The sequence below is a fragment of the Lotus japonicus genome, chromosome 1, assembly GCF_012489685.1.
Source record: "Lotus japonicus ecotype B-129 chromosome 1, LjGifu_v1.2".
NCBI classification, from domain to species: Eukaryota; Viridiplantae; Streptophyta; class Magnoliopsida; order Fabales; family Fabaceae; genus Lotus; species Lotus japonicus.
The window spans coordinates 59993937-60017190 of record NC_080041.1 but is presented as its reverse complement, the minus strand read 5'-3'; the positions used below and the strand labels follow the sequence as shown (position 1 = coordinate 60017190).

Below are 23254 nucleotides of genomic sequence, written 5' to 3'. Positions count from 1 at the left end.
GTATCATCAATTTAAACATAAACCTAAATTTTCACATTTTAATTGGGTGCTCATTTGTGCACATCAATCTGATAAAATTGGTGATTCAAAACAAATCGATCTATTGGTTTGAATTTACTAGTTAATTGCTTCTAACTAGTGTTTTTTGTCTGTGCGTTGCACAACGATTTAGTTATTAAAGTTGACACCAATCAGTAGTTTCATTAGAGAAAAACTTAGATTCTAAGAATGATAGTACAATCTTAATCAGATGACTAAATATTTCAAAAACATATATTAAAATACTCAATTGTAGTGCTTTGAACTCAAAGATAATTTTAACATATATTATTATCCCTAAGACTAAAAAGATTAAGTCGCTAAAAACTTCAATTTTACACATTTTTATCCGTGTGTTGCACGGAGGATATTGCTCTTAAATTATTTGAAAATATATTTTGTTATTACTTTTAACATGAAAGTATTTCCATATAAAAATGTTTCTCTCCATGAAAATATTAATTTTCAACCCCCGTATTAAATGGTTGTTAAAATCTCCAACCACCAGGATTGTAAATTAGAAAAAGATGCAGACATGAAAGAAGAGATTGAATGGCAGAGAAAATAACACACAACCAGATAAAACAACTCATGATCAACATAATTGTCTTCTATTGCATCCTTACGCTATATTAAAATCCATTTATGTGAATATTCACAGGTATTCTCAAGTGACTGTGGGCCTCCATCAGGAGTCATCTCACGAGAAGGCTCAGGAGTCATCTCACCAGGGTCTCGCAGCTGCTCATCTGACGTCCCACCAACATCCTGATCCTCACCAAGTCGCCTACGATGAGAAGCAAGCAGGCGTGTGTGGCGATCCTCAACCTCCTCAGGGGCATCATGGGAGCTCCCGGCAACAAGTGATTTCCTGCGCCCTTGGTTCTTCCTCTTAGCCATCTATTAAAAAATAATACTCATCAATTCAATACTCAATGACAAAATTAATCAAGTAAAAAACATATAATTGAATCAGTCACAAATAGCTGTTAAAACCACAATGCTTCAAGCATATAAGATGTCATAGATACCTTGGAATCAGTCACAAGAGCGATAGGAAAATAAATTGGATAAAATTGAGATAGAGTAGAAAGTGTGGTGTAAATATATAAAATGAAACTAGCTCATCAGTAAAAATCAGCAATTTTGAAGCTGGGTTCATAGTGATTTAATAACATATTTAACCATCACTTCAACAACCACCAGGATTGTAAATTAGAAAAAGATGCAGACATGAAAGAAGAGATTGAATGGCAGAGAAAATAACACACAACCAGATAAAACAACTCATGATCAACATAATTGTCTTCTATTGCATCCTTACGCTATATTAAAATCCATTTATGTGAATATTCACAGGTATTCTCAAGTGACTGTGGGCCTCCATCAGGAGTCATCTCACGAGAAGGCTCAGGAGTCATCTCACCAGGGTCTCGCAGCTGCTCATCTGACGTCCCACCAACATCCTGATCCTCACCAAGTCGCCTACGATGAGAAGCAAGCAGGCGTGTGTGGCGATCCTCAACCTCCTCAGGGGCATCATGGGAGCTCCCGGCAACAAGTGATTTCCTGCGCCCTTGGTTCTTCCTCTTAACCATCTATTAAAAAATAATACTCATCAATTCAATACTCAATGACAAAATTAATCAAGTAAAAAACATATAATTGAATCAGTCACAAATAGGTGTTAAAACCACAATGCTTCAAGCATATAAGATGTCATAGATACCTTGGAATCAGTCACAAGAGCGATAGGAAAATAAATTGGATAAAATTGAGATAGAGTAGAAAGTGTGGTGTAAATATATAAAATGAAACTAGCTCATCAGTAAAAATCAGCAATTTTGAAGCTGGGTTCATAGTGATTTAATAACATATTTAACCATCACTTCAACAACTTAACTATATTTCCTGATAATAACTTCAGACAACAACCAGGATTAATGCATTTTAGCCACGAAGTTAAAATATGAATATTATTTTAGATGGGGTGACTACATCAATAAATTAATAATAGATAGATACTTTATTTGAAGCTTTTATGCTACTCAGAAAATCAAACAGTGTAGATAAATACCCTAAGAATGACAAAATATCAGAAGTATGCACAGGCTAGCTAGCAGGACTCAACACTTGGACAACATCACAAGAGGAATACCCTTAAGATTTTCCTATGTTAAATGGAAGAATGGGTTTTAAGAAACCACCATATGGAGTGAACTGATGATGATGATCACTTCTTTCTTATCAGCTAAAGAACATTGAATATCATATTAGAAGAAACTAAGATTATCAACCAAGACAGATTATTTACCTCTGATCAACTGAACAATTATTTCTGTTTGTTCTCTGATTGCAACTCTAATCTTTTCAAGAGTTTTCTAATCGGTTTCTGATCCTTGAAGAAACCTATACAATTAACAAAGTCCACTACAATGTCATTTGGTGTATATGCATAAGTGAGTATATATTTAGATAGAAAGAACCAATTCGAGCCAAGATCCTAAAAATATTACCACCTCTCTGTTTTAGATCAATACCAAAAATATTTAGATCAATACCAAAAAATCAATTAACCCAGACCAACTTCAATAGACAAGCAGAAAAACCTGGTGGAAACTATGGTTCTCAAGCACATAAGACAGCTATGAGTCACCACACTCACTAAGTCACAAACAAATAATTTCCATGAGAAGTTCAATGTAAAAAAAGTGCACAGAAATACAATCCATCTCTCTGTTTTACTTTACACAGAAATAAAATTTACATATATCTTGCTAACATAGGCCACAACAATGCACCTAGTAGTCTAGAACTAATATGAACCAAAGCAAACAGAAATAGCATCCTCTTTCAGTTCCTTGCAAACCAAAGAAAAACACAACTACCACTAGCAGATCACAGCAAAGTAAGCAACAATTGGATCAAAACAAACCCATCCAGGAGAGGAGCAATGATAGTGAATGATAGAAGTGAATGATTTTAGTGCATAAATTCACTTTTCGAATTTCAAATACATGAATTTTGTTAAATAGAAATAGCAGATCAAATTTTTTTGTATTCGAAGCATATAGACATTATATATACACCTACTGGATACTGCTTCATGTATTCTTCTTACTATGAATGTCATTGAAACTTGAAAGATACAACTCTCAGTTGACAAGTAAGGATTAACTATATTCATTTCTCTTTCCCCCTTTTGGATTTATTGTTTGATTGTTTGAACAGGTAAATGCAGAGCACTTCAGCTAGTTCAAGCAGAACAATTGATGATCAAGAGAGACGAAGAGGGCAAAGGAAACGTAAACCCTGATGAATTCTATTGAAGATAGGGTAGGGTCTAAGACTAACACAAGCATAAATTCACAAACTGCATTGCAATCCCCAAACCCCCAAATCGCACCCCGCAACCCCCAAATCCCTAAAACCCCAAATAACAACCCCATCCCCAAACCGCACCCAACAATTCGAATTTCAAACCCTAATATACGAAATTTAACAACAACAACAACAACAACAAGATGATGAAGATTACGAAGGCTGTAAAAGTATAAGGACTGGAAATGCCTAATAGGAAAGTACAAGGTTCAGATTGTAATAATTAGTTAGTGACAGTTAGGAATGAGTTGTCAATGAGCTGTCACCCGCTAAAATAGTTAGTTAGAGTAACTGAATTGGTTAGAGTAGTTAATCAATGATTAACACTATAAATAGTGTTCCTCTCTTGTAATCAGATTCATGAAGTGAAAATTGATATTCAGTTGAAGTTTCGTTTCATCTTCTTCACTCTTCTTCTCTGAAATCTTTGATGGTATCAGAGCCTTAACAAGGGTTCTGCAATCACAAGCTTTCGCTACAATGGTGCGCCAAGCACAAAACAACAACAACAATGGAGGAAACCAGGTGCAGCATGTGGTTCAAGATCCAGCTCAGAATCCGATTTCACCATACTACATACATTCTGGAGAGAATCCTTCTGCAACCATGGTGAATCCGCCTCTGAATGTAAGGAATTACAATTCCTGGTCAAGATCAATGAAGCAAGCGCTTGTTGCAAAGAACAAGTTTAGATTCATCAATGGAGAGATACCAGTTGCGGTTACAGGAGATGCAAACTATGAAGCATGGGATCGATGTAACAGCCTGATTCACTCCTGGATTCTCAATGCGGTAACACCTTCTATCGCTAATAGCATAGTGTTTGTAGAAAATGCATGTGATGCGTGGAAGGATTTGAGAGAGAGATTTTCGCAAGGGGATCTTGTTGGGATAGCTGAATTGCAGAATGAAATCAGTTCTTTGAAGCAGAACACACTTTCAGTGAATGATTACTACACTGAAATCAAAACACTATGGGAAGAATTGGAGCAATATCGTCCCAATTCCACAATGCCGATGTGCAGTACCTTGTCGTTGTGAAGCCATTGAGCATGTCAAAATGTTTAGGGAGCAAGATAATGCGATCAGATTTCTGCTAGGATTGAATGAGACTTTTGGTGTTTTGAAGTCTCAGATTCTGATGTCAAATCCACTACCTCCTATTGCTTAGGTAGTTTCTCTGGCAATGCAACATGAAAGACAGTCAGAATCTGAAGAGAATGAGGATTCTAAAGCTTTGGTGAATATGGGTGAAGGAAAGAAATCGTATGGCAAAGGAAAAGCTCCAAACTCAAGCACAAGTTTCGGCTACAAGAACACTGGAAAATAATGCACACATTGCAAGAAACCAGGGCACACAGTAGACATTTGTTATAGACTGCATGGTTATCCCACTACTTCCAAACCTAAAACTGCTACTAATGTTGTTAGTCATGCTAATAATGTTTCAGGAAAGTATGATTCTGATGGTGATCAGGAAGAAGCCTCAGTATCACAGAAGGATAATGCAGAACTGTTTACTGCAGATCAGTACAAGAGGATAATGGCAATGATTCAACAAGCTACTGTGATTTCTCAGAAGCGTAATGAACAAGGAAGTGCTTTTGCAAATCATGTGACCAAGGCAGCAGTTTATGGAGCAGAGACTTCAGGACAAGGTAAGCATTTGGTCTTATCTTGCTCACAACAGTATGCTAGTAAGGACTGGATTGTAGACTCAGGAGCAAGTGATCATATTTGCTTTAATAAAGCATGTTTTAATACATTTAGCAGAATTCATCCTGTTAGTGTGAAATTGCCAAATGGATTATTCATACAAACTTGCTATGCTGGAACAGTTAGTATTACAGATCTGATTCTGCTGAAACATGTGCTCTATGTGCCTGAATTTACATACAACTTAATTTCTGTTCACAAACTGGCTAAAGGAAACAAATGTGAAGTTATATTTGGTGAATTCACTTGTTTTGTCCAGGATGTGCAAACCAAGAAGAGGATTGGTTTGGGTAGATTGAAGGAGGATGAACTCTATCATTTAGCAGAATATGACTAGTAGAATAAGTGAATCTAGCAAAGTGATTCCACCTGGTGCATTGTGGCATTTCAGGTTAGGACATTTTTCACAGGATAGAATACAAGCTTTAAATGCTTTGTATACTTCTATTGATGTAAGCAATCATTTAGTTTGTGATGTTTGTCATATGCCAAAGCAGAAAAGGAAAATGTTTCATGATAGTTTACATAATGCAAAAGAGAATTTTGATCTCATACACATGGATATTTGGGGACCAATTGGAGTCTCATCAATTCATCATCATAGATATTTCTTAACTGTGTTGGATGACCATAGCAAATTTGTTTGGATTGTTTTGCTCAAACACAAGAGTGAAGTCCAGCAGCAGATTAATAATTTTGTAGCTCTTGTTAAGACTCAGTTTAATCATCATATTAAAGTCATTAGAAGTGACAATGGTCCTGAGTTTCTTATGCCTGACTTCTATTCTGCTCATGGTATTATACACCAGAGGAGCTGTGTCAATACCCCTCAGCAGAATGGGAGGGTAGAGAGAAAACATCAGCACATACTTAATATAGCTAGAGCTCTCCTTTTTCAATCAAACTTACTTAAGAAAATGTGGAGCTATGCTGTCTCACATGCTGTGTTTCTCATGAATAGGATCCCAAGTAAGATACTGGGAAATAGATCACCATATGAGATTCTTTTTTGTGAGAAAGCTGATTTAAAGATGATAAAAGTTTTTGGTTCATTATGTTTTGCTAGCAGCCCAAGTTCTAATAGATCTAAACTAGACTCAAGGGCTAGAAAATGTGTTTTCTTGGGATTCAAGCAAGGAATCAATGGCTATGTTCTGTTGGATTTAGATTCACACGGTATTTTTCTCTCCAGAGATGTGATATTTCATGAGGAAATACTGCCTTACAAGAGCACATCATCATCTTCTTGGACTTGTTTGGATCTACAAGCACAAACTCAAAGTATCTCCTCTACTGCTCCTAATATTTCAGAGGAGATACATGGCACACAAGAGGTTACATCTGATCATGAGGATGTTCTTAATACATAATTCGCTTCTTCTTCTCCATCAGATGGTCTGACATCTCAGCAAGAGAATTCACACGAGACAGAAGTTGAAGATGGTGCATCAACTGATAGGCAGCCTAAGAGACTTGTCAAGAGGCCTGTGCATCTGCAAGATTTTCACTATAATTCATTACCAACCAGAAGCACTACAGCTCACAACATCATCAAGCATTACTCACATGATCAACTATCTGCTGATCATAAATCTTATGTTTTGAACATTTCTTCAGACCAAGAGCCAACCAGTTATGCAATAGCAAGTCAATATCCACACTGGCAAGAAGCTATGCAAGCAGAGATAGCAGCTTTAGAAAAGAATGGCACTTGGAAGATAATAGATTTGCTTGAAGGGGTGAAACCTATAGGCAGTAAATGAGTCTATAGAATAAAGAGGAATGCAGAGGGTACACTTGCTAGATACAAAGCAAGGTTGGTAGCCAAAGGGTATAACCAAGTAGAAGGACTGGATTATTTTGACACTTTTTCACCAGTGGCAAAACTTACTACTGTCAGAATGGTCCTAGCTCTAGCAGCAGCAAAGAACTGGCATTTACATCAGTTAGATGTAGAGAATGCTTTTCTACATGGCACTCTGGAAGAAGATGTATACATGAGCATACCAGCTGGAGTTTTCACAAACAAATCTAATCAAGCCTGCAAGCTGTTGAAATCACTGTATGGACTCAAGCAAGCCAGCAGGAAGTGGTATGAAAAATTGTCCTCTCATCTTAAGGATCTTGGTTATGTACAAACTGCTTCTGATCATTCTTTGTTTGTTAAGTTCCAAGGAGAACACTTCACTGGTTTACTAGTCTATGTTGATGATGTGATTCTATTTGGAAATTACATAGCAGAATTCCAAGTAGTAAAAGATTCATTGCATAAGGCTTTTGGTATACAAGACTTAGGTGTTCTAAAATATTTCCTTGGCTTGGAAGTGACACACTCTTCACTGGGAATTTCACTTTGCCAGAGGAAATATTGCCTTGATCTCTTGACTGAGACATGATATTTAGGCAGCAAGCCTGTTTCTACACCATTGGATCCTGGTCTTAAGCTGGTACTTAATCAAGGAAAGCCTTATGAAGATGTAGCAGCATACAGAAGATTAGTGGGAAGGTTGTTATACCTTACTACCACTAGGCCAGACATAGCTTTTGCTACACAACAACTTAGTCAGTTTATGAGTAATCCAATGAATGTTCATTATAAAGCAGCACTCAGAGTTTTGAGGTTCCTAAAGACATCTCCTGGCTTAGGCTTGTTTTTCCCTCGCAATACACCAATTACTATTCAAGGGTATTCAGATGCAGATTAGGCAGGGTGTTCAGATACCATAAGATCTATTTCTGGTTATTGCTTTTACTTGGGAGGTTCTTTGGTTTCATGGAAAGCTAAGAAATAAACCACAGTATCTAGATCCTCTAGTGAAGTAGAGTATCGAGCCTTAGCTTATGCTACTTGTGAGCTCCAGTGGTTACTATATCTACTTCAAGATTTGAAAATCAGTTGTGACAAAACTCCAGTGTTATTTTGTGATAATCATAGTGCTTTATACATTGCTGCAAATCCTGTTTTCCATGAGAGAACCAAGCACTTGGAAATAGAATGCCATGTTGTTAGAGACAAGTTGCAAGCTGGTGTTCTAAAGCTATTGCCTATACCAACAACTCTTCAAGTGGCTGACATTTTTACTAAGGCATTACAACCTCGTGTGTTTTAAGGTTTTGTTGCAAAACTGGGCATGATCAATATCTTTAGACCTTCAGCTTGTGGGAGGATGTAAAAGTATAAGGACTGGAAATGCCTAATAGGAAAGTACAAGGTTCAGATTGTAATAATTAGTTAGTGACAGTTAGGAATGAGCTGTCAATGAGCTGTCACCAGCTAAGATAGTTAGTTAGAGTAACTGAATTGGTTAGAGTAGTTAATCAATGGTTAACACTATAAATAGTGTTCCCCTCTTGTAATCAGATTCATGAAGTGAAAATTGATATTCAGTTGAAGTTTCGTTTCATCTTCTTCACTCTTCTTCTCTGAAATCTTTGAAAGGCTCTTACCTCTACCGTTCCAGTTGACGAAGATGATGAAGGCTCTGAAGGTTTGGAGGGGGAAATTGCTCAGCTTCGGAAATGGGAGTCCAATAAGGGTTTCGGAATGAAATGGAAATGAACCCGTGTTTTGTTTTAATACTAACAGTCTTCAGAACTATTCCTTCCGAAGCATATCGGAATACTGGAATTTGAAGGACTTCGGAAATCGTTATTCTAAAATAAAACACGGAGGGGCATTATAGTATTTCCCAACTTTTAAGTGGGGTGACATTTCCAATGCCTAGGGTGCCAAATCCAACCCTCGAATTATAACATATCAAGTCAACGAGATATTTTTCACTTATAGCAAAATCAAAAATAAAAAATCAATTCATTCATCTTTTGGTAAAAAAAAATCCATTCATTCGTTTTTTGCTCACATAAAATAGGTATTGTTTCTCTACGTTCTGGGGGAATTGGGTTTGGGCCCCCCTATGGGGCTCCGCGCCCCACCTGTTTTTTTTAAACCCAAAAATGCCCTACGGAAATTAAAATTCCGTATTCACTAAAATAGAATACGGAAGTTAAACTTCCGTATTCTATCTCTGACAGACATCACCTTTTCCACCATTACTCCTCCCTCCACCAACCCCTCCACCATTACTCCTCCGTCACCAACCCTTCACCAGCCCCCTTAACCCCCTCAATGCCTCCAGACCACCCTCTCTCTCACCCTCTCCTACCTGACTTTCATTCTTCCTACCACCACCACCAACTCCTTCATTGGCCAAGCTCTCCACCATTGGATGCAACAAGATAGCATTTGAGGTAAGTGTTGTTGGTTGTTTGTTGTTATGTTGTAAGTTTAAGTAGTTGAAGTGGTTAGATTAAGTAGTTTAAGTAGTTTAAGTAGTTAGAATGATGATTTTTTGAATTCTGAGACGTGATAAAATACGGCATATAAATTTCCGTAGTTAATACGGACATTTATATTCCGTATTCAATACGGATTTTAAAATTTCGTATTCACTACGGATTCTAAAGTGCAGTATCCAATATGGATAATAAAGTTCCGTATTCACTTCCAGGGATGACAGAATCATTTTTCTTTCGTGAATCACAATTAATTGAAGTTGGATTGCACAATGGTCAACCTGAAGAGGCCACTACAGAGGTGCCACCACCAGCATTTGTACCCCCGTGTATAAGTATAGATGTCTCGCATTTATTTGCAACTGATCAGGTATTCTTTGAACAGATTTTTGCTTTGTTTTGAAAGTGTAATATATCAATTCTTATTATGTCTTGATCACCCTTGTTTATGCCTTGTTTGTGTGTTGGGTATGCATCATTGAACAGATTTTCCCTACCCGTGATGATCTTATCAATTGGGTTCATGGAATTGCGATTGAAAATGGATATGTTGTGTTGATCACAAAGTCAGATAGCGGTGGGAATGGAAGCAGAAAAGCTTATGTCATGTTGGGGTGCGAGAAGCATGGTAAGTATGTTCCCTACAAAGACCCTGACCTTGTTCAAGGAACGGGAACACAAAAGACAGGTTGTCCTTTTAGACTAAAAGGACGACCTATGAAAAATGGCATAGATAGAGATTGGCGGCTAAAAGTGATGGAAGGTATACACAACCATGAACCGGCTAGGTCAGTACTTGGCCACAATTTTGTTGGCCGTCTAAATTCTGAAGAGAAGGAGCAAGTGGAAAAAATGACAAAGAGTTGGGTTCCACCGAGAAAGATGATGTTGACTTTGAAGGAAAACAATCCTTTAAACTTGACTACCATATCTCAGATTTATGGTGCTTGCAAGAGGTTAAGAAAATCCCTCCGCGGGTCATTGACAGAAATGCAACCCTTGTTGAAGAAGTTGGACGGTGACATGTACGTCCACTTTGAAAGACATGAGTCTGGATCGGAAGTCATTAGAGATGTATTTTGGGCTCATCCAAATGCTATCAAACTGTTCAACACATTCCCGTATGTAGTGATTATGGATTGCACATACAAGACAAACAAATATAAAATTCCCTTACTTGAGATTGTTGGACTGACTTCCACAAATAAGACATACTCCATAGCCTTTTGCTACATTGTTAATGAGGGCACAGATGACTACGTTTGGGCACTGGAGTGTATGAAGTCTCTATTAGCTGATCAAGCCATGTTGCCTAAGGTGATTGTTACTGACAGGGATCTTGCCTTATTGAGTGCTGCTAAGCAAAGCCTTCCCAACACTACCCATTTATTATGCTTGTGGCACATCAACAAGTGTGTTTTGGCAAAGTGCAAACTCTATGTTGGCACAGATGATTTTGCTGAATTGGTTATGGGGAAGTGGGCAGAGGTGGTGGATGCTGCAACAGTTGAAGAATTTGAAGTTAAATGGATGCAATTGTTTAATATGTGCAAGGACAAATACAACAACTTTACCTCCTATTGTTCTACTACATGGTTGGTCCACAAGGAGAAATTTGCCAAGGAATGGACAAATCATGTGATGCACTTTGGAACAACAACAAGTAACAGGTACAAAAATTATATGTGCTTAATTTATGCCTTGTTATATGTTTTTCATTTGATAGATTGTTTACAGTGGAGAGTTAAAAAGATATCTATTTGTTGTTTGCAGGGCTGAGGGTGCACATGCCAGTTTGAAGAAGATGTTGCAGGATTGCAAGGGTGACCTGGCCACTTCCTGGGATGCATCGCATAGTTTGACATGTAATCGACATACTGAAATATTAGCATCGTTTGAGCGCAGTATTCACAGAATTGATTACATTTTCATGTGCCCATTTTACACAAATATTAGAGGATTTGTGTCAAACAAATGCCTGCAGCTCATTGATGCTGAACATATAAGAATGAAGTCCTACGGCGGATGCGATTACTTGTTGAGAGAGACTCATGGACTACCTTGCGGTTGTGAACTTGCAGGTCACCGGTCAACCACTCTCTTGTCAATTAATTTTATTTGTTATTGAAAGTGACACTTTTGTGAACTTGCAGGTTATGAAAGAATTCCATATGAGTCAATTCATCCATTCTGGAAGAGACTGAGTTGGGAGCATGTACCTGAACCTGTTGCAGATACTATCAGCTCCCATATTTGCGGCATGAACCATGGAGATATGCAACCAGAAGTTGAGGCATTGACACATTATTTCAATTCTTTGGATACTGGAGGGCAGAGTATGGTAAGGAGGAAGCTTCAAGCGATCTATTGTCCTGAAAGCAGTTCACTTTGTACTCCTGAGGTTCAGATAAGGTCCAAGCGCACTCTTAAAGCGAATGAGAGAAAACCACCCAAGGTTAAAGCAATAGAATCCTTGACTCGTGATCCTTCAGGTTTTGAACATGTTGATAGGGAGATCAAAGAGGCAAAGAAGGCTTCACAACCACCAAAGAAGAAGAAGCGTGTGAAGAAGTCTGATACAAGCTATTTCATGGGTAATTTTCCATCCTTTTTCCACCCATATATACACACAGTTCAGAATGTTGAGGATGATGGTAACTGTGGCTATAGAGCCATTGCTGCATTACTGGGACTACCATCCGGTGAGGAAAGTTGGTCATGGGTTAGAGCAGCGTTGATAGAAGAACTTGAACGACACAGAGGGTTGTATGATGAAATATGGTCCAGACATGTGGTTAATGCCTTACATTCCCGACTCACTCTTCCTCCTGGTCATCCGGCTACCGAGGATAAATGGATGCAACTGCCAGAGATGGGATACCTTGTAGCAACCAGGTTCCAAGTGGTTTTCATATCCATCTCCTCTAAGGGTTGTTGGTCATACCTTCCACTAAGAGGAGAAGGTCCACCAGATGTACATCATGTTATAGCTGTTGGTCATGTGATAAATCACTTTGTACATATATTTTTTGATTGAGTACACTAATATCCAATTGGTGAATTAATTTGTTGTATTTTCAAGTTATCTAATTTTATTGTTATTCTCTATAATGTAGCTCCATCTAACTCCAGGACATTCTATGCCGCCAATTGCTCTCCAGTGGGAACGGTATGTTGATCCTACATCAGTAAGCTGGTGCGTCCCATATGATACACATTTACGCAGGTTGACATCAGAATTCGAAGCTTGGCTTGTTACTTTTGGTGTTCCTCTTAGTCACCAAAGCTATGTAGACATCACCTCAGATTGACACCATACTTTGTGTAATATTCATTTGTAAACGCTCTGTAATATTAATCTGATGGGCCTTGCCCTTATGTTGTTCATTTGCTGCTTTTAATAATATTAATTTGATGGTCATTGTTATATTGATGGGCCTTATTATTTTGATGGACATTTTATATTAAACAGCAGTTGATTGAAACAGCATCAGGGATAATTAACATAGACAACCACTCCGTCATCAGAGTCCTGTCATTTCCAACCACTCCATCATCAGAGTCTTGTCATTTTCATCCACTAAATGACGAACTTGAAACCTGACATTACTCTCTACCAACAACCAACCCCAACCACACTTGTACTATCCACCAAACACCATAAATCTTTTGACCATTCTGCTATAAATCTCTCTGGTTTCTCTATTCTTCTTCTTCATCCTTTTCTTCCTGTCTTGTAACGAAGATAAAAAAAACATACAATGGAACAGGACCTGAATGCATTCGTCCGTCGTTGCAAACGTCAAGGCAACACTTCTAGCAGCTCTCGTCCTCTCATTCCTGGCCCAGCTGGCGCCGTCCAGGCTGCCATGTGTGCCCGTAGATCCAACACTAACACACTACTCATTCCTTTGAACAAGTATGCATAGTGGGTTTTAAATCTGCAATTTACTTGCAGGTTGCTGTGTTTGCACCGAGTAAATCTGTTCGTTATCTGAATATAACGTTGCCCAACGTAGTCAAAGTATTTCCACAGGATAGCGGACCCCACGACTTCATCGATATCACTGAGGATTAATTTTGTTTTCGTGTTGCTTCTGAATAATTTCGTGTACCCTTTGAACTGCTTGCCATGGATTATTTATGTTACTTATCCTGCCTTTGATTATTTACGGTGTAGTTATACATGTTTTTTTCAATATAAGAGTCTAAATATAATGAGTGGAAATAGAAAGCATGATTAATATAAAGAGAGTCATAATACAAAGAGTCACATGTCATAATATAAAAATACACAAAAAATATACAAATATACAGTCAATCACTCGCCTCGACCCCTACCGGCCCCCCTACGACCTCTAGGTCCACGAGCTCTGCCTCCACGAGCACCCTCTGCAGGAGCACCCTCTCCACGGGCTCTGCCTCCACGCGCTCTGCCTCCACGACCTCTGCCTCCCGCAGCTCCAACTCCTCGGACAGCAGCAAAGGCTACTCCCTGGGTACCAATGAAGGCACTGGATCTAATAAGATCCAGCGCCCTCTCAGTGAGGGATCGGGCATGCGTGCCCACTGCAAGAGCATCTGGCACCTCCAGTGACTGCTCCAACAAGTCCACGGCCCGACGCACAACCGTCTGCAAAAATAATGTACATACATGTTTAGGTACAAATAAAATATCATGAACAAAAAATCACAATTGAATGGAAAATAAAATTCAAACTTACCACAGCACTGAACTCCTCCCTCCTATCATCAGGGATGATGAACCGATGGGACGCACCGCTATACCACCTCATGTAATCCTCCACAGCCTCTCCCGAATAAGTAGCAGGGATCCCCTGAGGGCGCAGGTGCGGCACAAAGTCAGCATAGAAAGCATCTGCGGTCTCAGCAAGGGACCCAGTCGTCTGGATCTCAGAGGGGTGTCGAGGGACATCCTGTATGTAGCCAAACTTGCGCAGAACCCTCTCTAGTAGATGTCGTCGAACAGCACGGTCAAATGGCGTCCGGATGTAGCCAGAATACATGGCCCTCGGATCCCGTGGTCGATGAGCCCGATGGTCCTCAAATGGGGTCCATATAATGTCATCCACCGTCAGCTCATCGAGCATGACTCGCCTCTCATCAAGGCCTGCATGCCCGATCCGGGACGTAACCCACCGCCGCGCCCTAGGCTGGTCCTGCGAGTAGTCCGGATCCGCCCTCCGGATAATGACGCGGTCAGAAAGGTACTCGTAGGCCCATCCTAGCAGGAGCGAGCTGAAACCTCCCATCTGGGCCGTCCCCCTCCTGGACGCTCGACCAAGCTGGTCGTACAACGTAGCGAGCGCAATTGCGCCCCACGCGTACTCGGACACTCGACCAAGATCCTGCAACATCCCTATCCAGTACACGGTCGTGTGGTAGCCTCCGCTCTTGCTAGCAAAGAGCGTCGCGCCTAGCTGGTTCACCAGCCAAATCCGCGCAGCATCCTCATATCGGTGATCTACAATGAAATGAATTGAGTTAACAGTTTATAACAATACAATAATAATAGATACAATTTAATCAAGTAATAATTAAGACATAGCCTCCAACGCAGCAATGTACAGGGTCTTCAAGACCCCAAAGCGAATAGTCTGGCTCCTGTTCGTATCAAACTCAGCATGATAACGAGCAGCAGATCCTCCCATCAACTCAGCACAGAGCGCTGCACACTCGTCCCTCTCCCCCCTCTCAAGCGTATAGAACCTCGACCCCATGGGGAGATGGAGAAGAGCCGACACGTCATCTAGGGTGATAGTCATCTCCCCGAACGGCATGTGGAAGCTACTAGTCTCCTCATGCCATCGCTCCACAAGGGCCAAAATGAGGCATGCATCTGTCTCCGGGTAGCCGCACTAGGGTAGCTGATGAAGACCCGTCTGCTCAATCAACTCTCGAACCCGCCTGTGACTGTCTGAATCACCATCACAAGCAAGGTTCCAAACCTTCCCCCCAGCTGTGGACACCTTCAAGTATCGACGGTCCGCATACCTCTCGTCTGTGCGTAGGAGTGCATGCCACATCCAGGGAGCCTTGTGATCAGCATAATGCGTGAGAAGCGACAGCTCAACAGGCCCCCCCGGAAACGGCGGCAACCTCTGGATCAGGTCCTCCTCGCCACCCTGTGCCCCCTCCTCTGGCACGACATCAGCATCAACATCAGGAGGAGGAATACTATCCTCGTCGGATGACTCCTCGCCGGATGACTCCTCGCCGGATGACTCATCGCCGGATGACTCCTCACCTGATGACTCATGGCGAGATAACTCAACCATGGGAGACGGCGGAGTAGGAACTGGATCAGTAGGGTCAACTGGAGCCGAAGACTCTACCATGGGCGACTGCATAGAATCAACTGGAGCTGAAGCCTCCACCGCCTGAGAGGTTGCAGCATGATCGCCGCGCCGACTAGAAGCATGTAAGCGCCAGTGTCTATCCTCAGTAGCCCCCACATCCTCACTAGCTCGAGACCTCTTTCTGTTCTTTATTCTCACTATATATTCAGAGCAAACATTTTCTAAATAAATGCACTAAATAAATTATAGTCTCTCAATTACTAAATCTCTCAATTAAATCTCTAAATAAATTCACTAAATAAATTATCTATAAATTCACTATCTAATTCACTATCTTAATTATCAATTTAAAAACATTTTCTAAATTAATCAAGCTAATTAGATTTTTGCTTAAAGACTAAACATACCCAAAATACGGAAAATGAAGTTCCATATCAAATACGGAAAATGATGTTCCATATCGAATACGGAAAATCATTTTCCGTATTGAACCAGAACCTCCATTAACGCCATTGCTGAATCGGAACTCGCCCCAAAGCCAATTTATACCATTTCAGCTAACATAACCTCTACGTAAGCATCAATCGACTACCCTAGGGTTGAAAGATTCACATAATTTCAAGTTAAATGGTGAAAATCCAAACTTACTTACCTCTAGGTTTCAATGCAATGAATGGGGAGAATGGGTTTGATGAATAGCTTTGATGGAGATGATGGAACCCTTTCCAGATGATGATTGAAGCAAGGAGAGCGTCGGAGATCGAAGATTGAAGAGCAAGGGTTGAAGGTTGGGTTTGAAATGGGTTTGGAGAGCGCTGAAATGGGTTTGAAAAAACCCCTGTCGTTTACATACTAATAGAATACGGAAATTTATCTTCCGTATTTGAATACGGAATGTAATAACTGCTTGCAAAACTTATTATGAACTGCGAGCAAAAACTCTGGTATCAGAGCCATTTCCCGTAATTGAAGAGCAAGGGTTGAAGGTTGGGTTTGAAATGGGTTTGGAGAGCGCTGAAATGGGTTTGAAAAAACCCCTGTCGTTTACATACTAATAGAATACGGAAATTTATCTTCCGTATTTGAATACGGAATGTAATAACTGCTTGCAAAACTTATTATGAACTGCGAGCAAAAACTCTGGTATCAGAGCCATTTCCCGTAAGGGAAGGGTTCTTGGATCAGACATTGGTTGTTATTGGTTTTAATTTGTTGTTTTTCTAAAAATTTGTTTCTGCTTACCGTTTTCATTAGTCACCCCTGTTATTATCATCAAGGCCTTAAGAACTTAGTGTGAGGTATCCCTGGAGTCTAGTGGTCCCGACAGTAAAGCCTAAGATAGGTAGTGAGACCGTTGGTTTAGCTAGATTGGGAAGAAGCATTATCACTCTTAGGATCTTTAAGATAATAATATTGCTAGATTAATTAAAACTTTAAGTGAAATAAGTTTAGGAAAAAACAACAAGATTATGATTCCATCAGCAACCACAGCTGGTTCTAGCAACCAAGATCAAGACTTCTCTAGGATAGCTCAACAAGAATTAGAAATAGCTTCAATAGAAAGAGCACTTCAAAATTGGTCAATTCCTATAGTCAAGAAAAAAGAAATTTATAAGCAACATACTTTATTCAATAGATCGGATGACTCTATTTTTACCATAGAATGTTGTCAACATAGTTATGATCATACAAGTACTATAAAATTATTAAATGAAGACATTCTAGATCAACATATTAGGAATGGTTTTAATTTTATTCATATAGGCTTAATACAAGTAGCCGCAAAACCTAATTTTCGTTTAGGAATTAATTCCCCGATAATTGTAATGTTACGAGATATGAGACTATTAAAACCACAAGATTCACTAATCGCAGTCTTAGAATCTAATCTTCATAATGGTCCTGTCTTCTTTAACTGCTATCCAAATTATGCCATGAATCTTCAAAATAGTTGGACTAAGAATGCTTTACAATTAGATTTATTAGCAAATAATGACATATTTGCAGAGGAAAGTGATCCTTTCTCAATAATATATAGAGTATACTATAAAGTTTCAAAAATTAATTATAATTTTAAAGCCTTAAGATAATCACCAAAACAAGAAACCATAATGTTAGAAGCAAATTTAAAAAGATCTTCAGTACAAGTTCCTAAAAAGCTTACTCACGACGAAATTATGAGTAAAATCCCTGAGGAATGGGTGTTCAAAAACTCATTACCTCAACCAAAGGTACATAATACTCAAGTAAGAGAATTATTTCAAGAAGGAACAAATCTGACTTTAAGAATGAATAGGTCAAATTCATTTAGTATTAGAACTCCTCAGCAATTATACAAAGTAGACCTTCCAAGATCCTCTGTATCATCAAAATTTAAAGGGATAGATACAACTTCTAGCCCTAGTATAGCAACACCTGTATATCAAGATGAAGAGTCTAGTTCAAATCATTATTCTCCAACCCCATCCCAGATTAACATGTTAAGTAGGGTAAAATCTGATTTTGAAATAAATAAAGATTTCATTAGACAAGATTTTATGGCCGATAATAACAAAAGTAAGAGGCTATGGTACTTCAAAAATTTAGTAAACAAGAGGTTGAGACTTTTAGAGCCTTATACTATAAGGAAATGGAAGTTTCTGAAATGAACATCTATTTTTTTGACTGGTTTGATAATTATTGCACCAAAAATGATATTAACTATCCTTTCAAAAAAGAGATAAACCCAGTTACAAAAATAGATACCATTTGGAAAACTCCTGATAATAATACTATTACCTCCGAATATCCTCCTCAGATTGGAGTAAAATTAGCAATAAAAGATGGTCAAGACAATTAAACTTCACCAATACCATGTTAACAGTTATGTCAAAACAACTAGGAAGAATAGAGGTTCAAAAACCTGAACCCTTAGTTATACACAAGGAATCTCCTTCATCATTTACCCTAGGAAACCCTTTGCAAACTCCCATTTTTAAAATTCCTCAATACACTAAGGAAGAATTTAATTCCTTTAATCTCTCGGGAAGCGTAGAAAAATTAAAAGAAAAATTAAATAAACTCTCATTAAATCATTTAGAGAAAGATCTAAATATTAATAAAATTAGGAAATTTGGGCCAGAAAGTAATACAAAAGCTTACTATTCTAGACCCACCTATCCGGACATGAGATTCGAAGAACGAAGAGAATTTATTCAAAATACTTTTAGTGGAACTAGCCTCGACGAATGGAATATAGATGGCTTTAGTGAACAAAATATATTAGATATTACTCATCAAATGATCATGGCCGCTACGGCCTATAGGGTCCATAACAATACAGATAGAAATGCAGTCTTAATGATTACTCATGGTTTCACTGGTCAATTACGAGGCTGGTGGGATAATATCATGACTACTGAAGATAAACTAACTATATTAAATAAGAAAAAGGAAAATGTGATATGTAAATAAGTAACACAAGAAAGGGGGGGTTTGAATTGTGTTCTTAAAAATTACTTGTTAAAACTTTAGTTTATGAAAAGAAGATAAGTTCTTAAGAAAATTGTTCTGGTGACTTTTCAAAAACTGTTTAGTGCAGCGGAAGTAAGTAAATAAAGCAGAACGATCAACACACAGGAATTTATACTGGTTCACCCTAAACGATTGGGCTACGTCCAGTACTTGGCCACCACCAAGATTTTCACTAGCAAGTATCAAGGACTTCTCCAATACAAGTATTAGACAGGACTTCTCCAAGTATTATCACGGACTTCTCCAAGTATTGTACAGGACTCCTCCTAGTATTATCACGGACTTCTCCAAGTATTGTACAGGACTCCTCCTACAATCAACAAGATTGTTTGGCTCTACAAGAAATCTCTTCTCAAAAGAGTTGGTGTAGACAATTTATGGCACTGGAACTCTCAAGTGTTTTGGGTTCTGAAAGGACGTTGGAACACACAAGAGTTCAGAATCTAAGAGAGAAGTAAGAGAAGAGGTTTGACTCTTTTAAGGTTTGGTATTCTCTCTTGATTTAGCAGAGGTATGAGATCGGATTTGACTCTTAGGAAATCTGCTGTGAGCTTTTAATGCTTTGAAGAATGTTTGGAGTAACTGCTCTTAGTTCTTTCTTTTCTTGCAATAAATTTTTCTCTTCTTGTCTTCTTCAATCTTCAGATATGTCCTTTATATATGATCTTGCTAGTTGTGTAGCCGTTGAGACACAAAATCTGGCCGTTGTTTGTAGCCGTTGTGAGTGTCATCTAACCATTGATTCAAATCTCCGGTTGGTAGCTTCATTAAATGCATGCTGCTGTTCAAAGCTATCCTTTAGCCAAAAAGGTGTACTTTGTCAGCTAGTAGGTGGTGATAGCTTTGGGCTACTTTGCAGAAGAGAGACATTTTGGAAAAGTGATGTTGACGTGTTGTCCTTTTTCCTCTTCATTGGTCATCGAGACTTCTCTCTTCAAAGGTAAATCAGTTTGCACGTGACCAGATTAGTTTCCTTCTGACTAAAGCATGGGGCAAATAGTTGAGATACAATTTTGACTTTCCCGCTCAAAGGCTTCTTCTGAAATTCTGAGGTATGACGTGGCATGAAACGATACAGAATAAGTGTCTTCCTTGTTTACTGGACGATGCGGTCATATCTTGCGTAAACTTCTTTTTCCTTATAAGGCTTAGACATATTCGTTGAAGCATGCGACCTTATAATATATATTTCCTGAAAAATGTCATTAACATCTGGAATTAGATTTTAGTAGAGAAAAGTATTTATAAAAATTGTTAGGATCAAAATAAGATTGAAACACGTTGTAACACGTTTGAACTTAACAATCTCCCCCTTTTTGATAATGACAATTTTTATTGAAAAGGATAATGATCAAGAGTAAAAAGAATTTATGCTCCCCCTAAATTGGGTAAGATAAAAGTTTTAAAAAAAACTTATTCAAATCATATTACTCCCCGTGAGTTGTATAAAACTTTGGTGTTAGGTTAAGGAAACAACCTTGAACTTGATCTTAAACTTTTCTATAATTCCTATTTTCTCCCCCTTTGGCATTATTAAAAAGAAAGGGAAAAGAAATAGTAGAAAGGTATAATATGCATAGTAAACATGGCAAACGTTAGTTATAAAACGATAAGCATGATGGAACGATAAAATATGCATAATCAGTGAACAATTGTCTGAAAACATAAAAGTAAATGCGAATTGTTCAGGATAGAGAGTTGGCCATTAGCCAAAGCGTGTCAGCAGCTGATCGATTTTCTGGGCAAGAGTCATGAACTGCTGGTTGATGTGGTCACGGTGGTCGTCAAATTCTTCTCTGGTGACAAATTGAGTCGCCAAGACTTGAGCACTTGAGCTTCCACCTTCAGTCTTGAAATCAGCTTGAAGTCCCTCAGATTCATCTTCTTCTTTTCCATCAGCAGAACTGTTCAGTTGTGACTCTGTATCATCTGCTTCTTCAAGCATCTTCTCTTTTCCTTTTTCAGTGTTGGCTTTCTCAGAATGAGAAACAACTTCAGGAATGTGAGTGGGTAGGAGTACAAACACCCAAGTTCCAAATTTCAGTGAGAGCGCGGAGGTCCGATTCATGAGAGAATATGGCAGAGTACCAACATATCCCTCAGAGACACTCAATTTCCAGAACTCTGGATCAGGAACTTTGCAAGCGTGAAGTTGGAACAAGCAGTTGTCACCCTCTTGTCGTTTCCATGTAGCGGTGAGCTGATTGCTTGAAGACTTGTCAATCTTTCTTGCCAGAAGGTTCAGGTAGCTTTTGAACGATCCCTTGGTAGTCCTCAAGGTGCGTCTGCGTTGGATAGCAGAGGACACTAGCGTCTGAAGGCGCCTCTTTCTTGCTTGAGAAAAATAGAGAACAGTACCGGATCTGCTTGCCTTCTTAGTGCTTGCTTTCGTGAACGGTTTGAGAGTAGAAGTCATATGCTCATCGGCAATCAATGACTTAGGCAAAGATTGAACAAGTTGGAATGCAGAGGCATTCTCTTGTGCAACGGCAGTTTGGTCAGTGATGAAAGCAGTGTTCATGGTAGAGTTTGGTTGAGATGTGAGTGGTTCATTTGTTGTTTCAGTCAAGGGTTCATTGAGGTTTGTGTTTGGTGGGAGTTTTGGCAATGGTTCAGTGTGGTGTTGTGAATGTGTTGGAGATGAGTGTGGTGTTTGAGTATTGTCAACAAACAGTGAATCCAGAAATTCTTTGTTGGACATTTCAGAAGGAATTTCTTGATAAGGTAAGAGAGAGTTTGCTAACCTTGTGTGAAGAACAATGTCCTCATCAAAGAAGGGCTCCTCAGGTTCAGCAGAGAAAATCTTCCTTTTCTGACATGCAGGTTGTGGTTCAACAGTAACTTGAGATTCTTCAAATTGCTTCCTCAATCTCTTTAGCTTTTTGGGTTCAGCATTCTTGACAGGCGGAGAACCTTTTCCTGATCTGGTTCTTGAAGCGATGGGGTTGGATTGAGAATGCAATGGTTCACCACTCTTCACAATCTTGATTCGAACAGACTGTTCTTCCTCGTCCTCAGGGAACGGTGCGATGCGGAGAGCTGCAGGAACGATTCTCTTGGACGGTTCCTTCTTTGACACATCGGACAGTTCTGTCAGATTTTTCTTCCTTGTCTGGACAGTCTGTTCATCAGATACCTTTTCTTTTCCTCTGGTGTTTTTCCTTGTTCTGGGCAAGTATTCTTCAGGAACATCAGAGGCATCAAAGGGAATGTTCATTTTGCTCACATCTCCCAGTCTGATCGGTGAAGGAAAGATCACATCTTCATTCAAGCGATCCTCTGATTCCAGAAACTCTTTGATAACACCTTTCTTTTCGAAAATAACGGTCAGCAGCGAGCCAAAAGGAAGGTATCCTTGGCTTTTCTCCAGATAGTTGATCAAGTAGTTCCACATCAAGTGTGCAGGGTTAATTTTCACTCTTTTCAAGATCTTGTACAATGCGTACCTTGCATGCGCATTTACATAATTTCTTGCACCATCCTTTGGTAAGACAACCTTGCTAATCACAGCATTGTTGAACTTTACATCATCAATGAGATTGCCCACTTCCACAGTCAGTGGTTCCTCTTGGTTCTTCCAAATGCACTTCCAGTCATTAACTTTCGCAAACCAATTTGGGGAATATTTTTCACCAACTTCCAACTTCACATTCAGTGCTTCAGCCATGTCGTTGAGAGTCACTGAGATGATCTTGTCATTTACTTTGGACTTAATGACTTGTCTGTGATTTATCACAACGGCACAGTCATAAAATTCCTTTACCAAAGGCACATACACTTCGCGCTGAGCCATGGTGTACACCGTCTCCCAGTCCTAATGAAGTAAGTCTGCAAGCCCAGCCATCTTCACGAAGGCAAACACCTTCAGATCAAAGTACCTTGGGGACACAAGAGAGTTGTCACCCAGTTTCTCAGTTTTCACGGCTCCAACCTCCTTGAGTTGAACAGAGCGTTGGCGGTTGATCCTCTCTGATCTCCTCTGGATGATCTCC

The 23254-nt window shown here is 39.2% G+C and overlaps 1 protein-coding gene across 1 annotated transcript; it reads right to left on the bottom strand.

Moving 5' to 3' along the window:
- Nucleotides 1–592: 592 nt before the first annotated feature.
- On the bottom strand, nt 593–3506 carry LOC130734523 (uncharacterized). Its single transcript, XM_057586975.1, has 3 exons — nt 2354–3506; nt 1466–1637; nt 593–939 (listed from the first exon to the last, which is right to left on the bottom strand). Exons 2-3 carry the CDS (start codon nt 1580–1582, stop codon nt 667–669), a joined length of 390 nt encoding a protein of 129 aa, XP_057442958.1. The 5' UTR covers nt 1583–1637; nt 2354–3506; the 3' UTR covers nt 593–666.
- Between the last annotated feature and the right edge of the window lie 19748 nt (nt 3507–23254).

What these genes read in the sequence shown, in the direction of transcription:
- LOC130734523 (XM_057586975.1), bottom strand. Translation starts at nt 1,582, where the DNA reads ATGATGCCCCTGAGGAGGTTGAGGATCGCCACACACGCCTGCTTGCTT. An exon ending in TGAGCAGCTGCGAGACCCTG is followed by an intron (nt 940 to 1,465) that starts GTGAGATGACTC and finishes ATTTTTTAATAG; the next exon opens with ATGGCTAAGAGGAAGAACCA.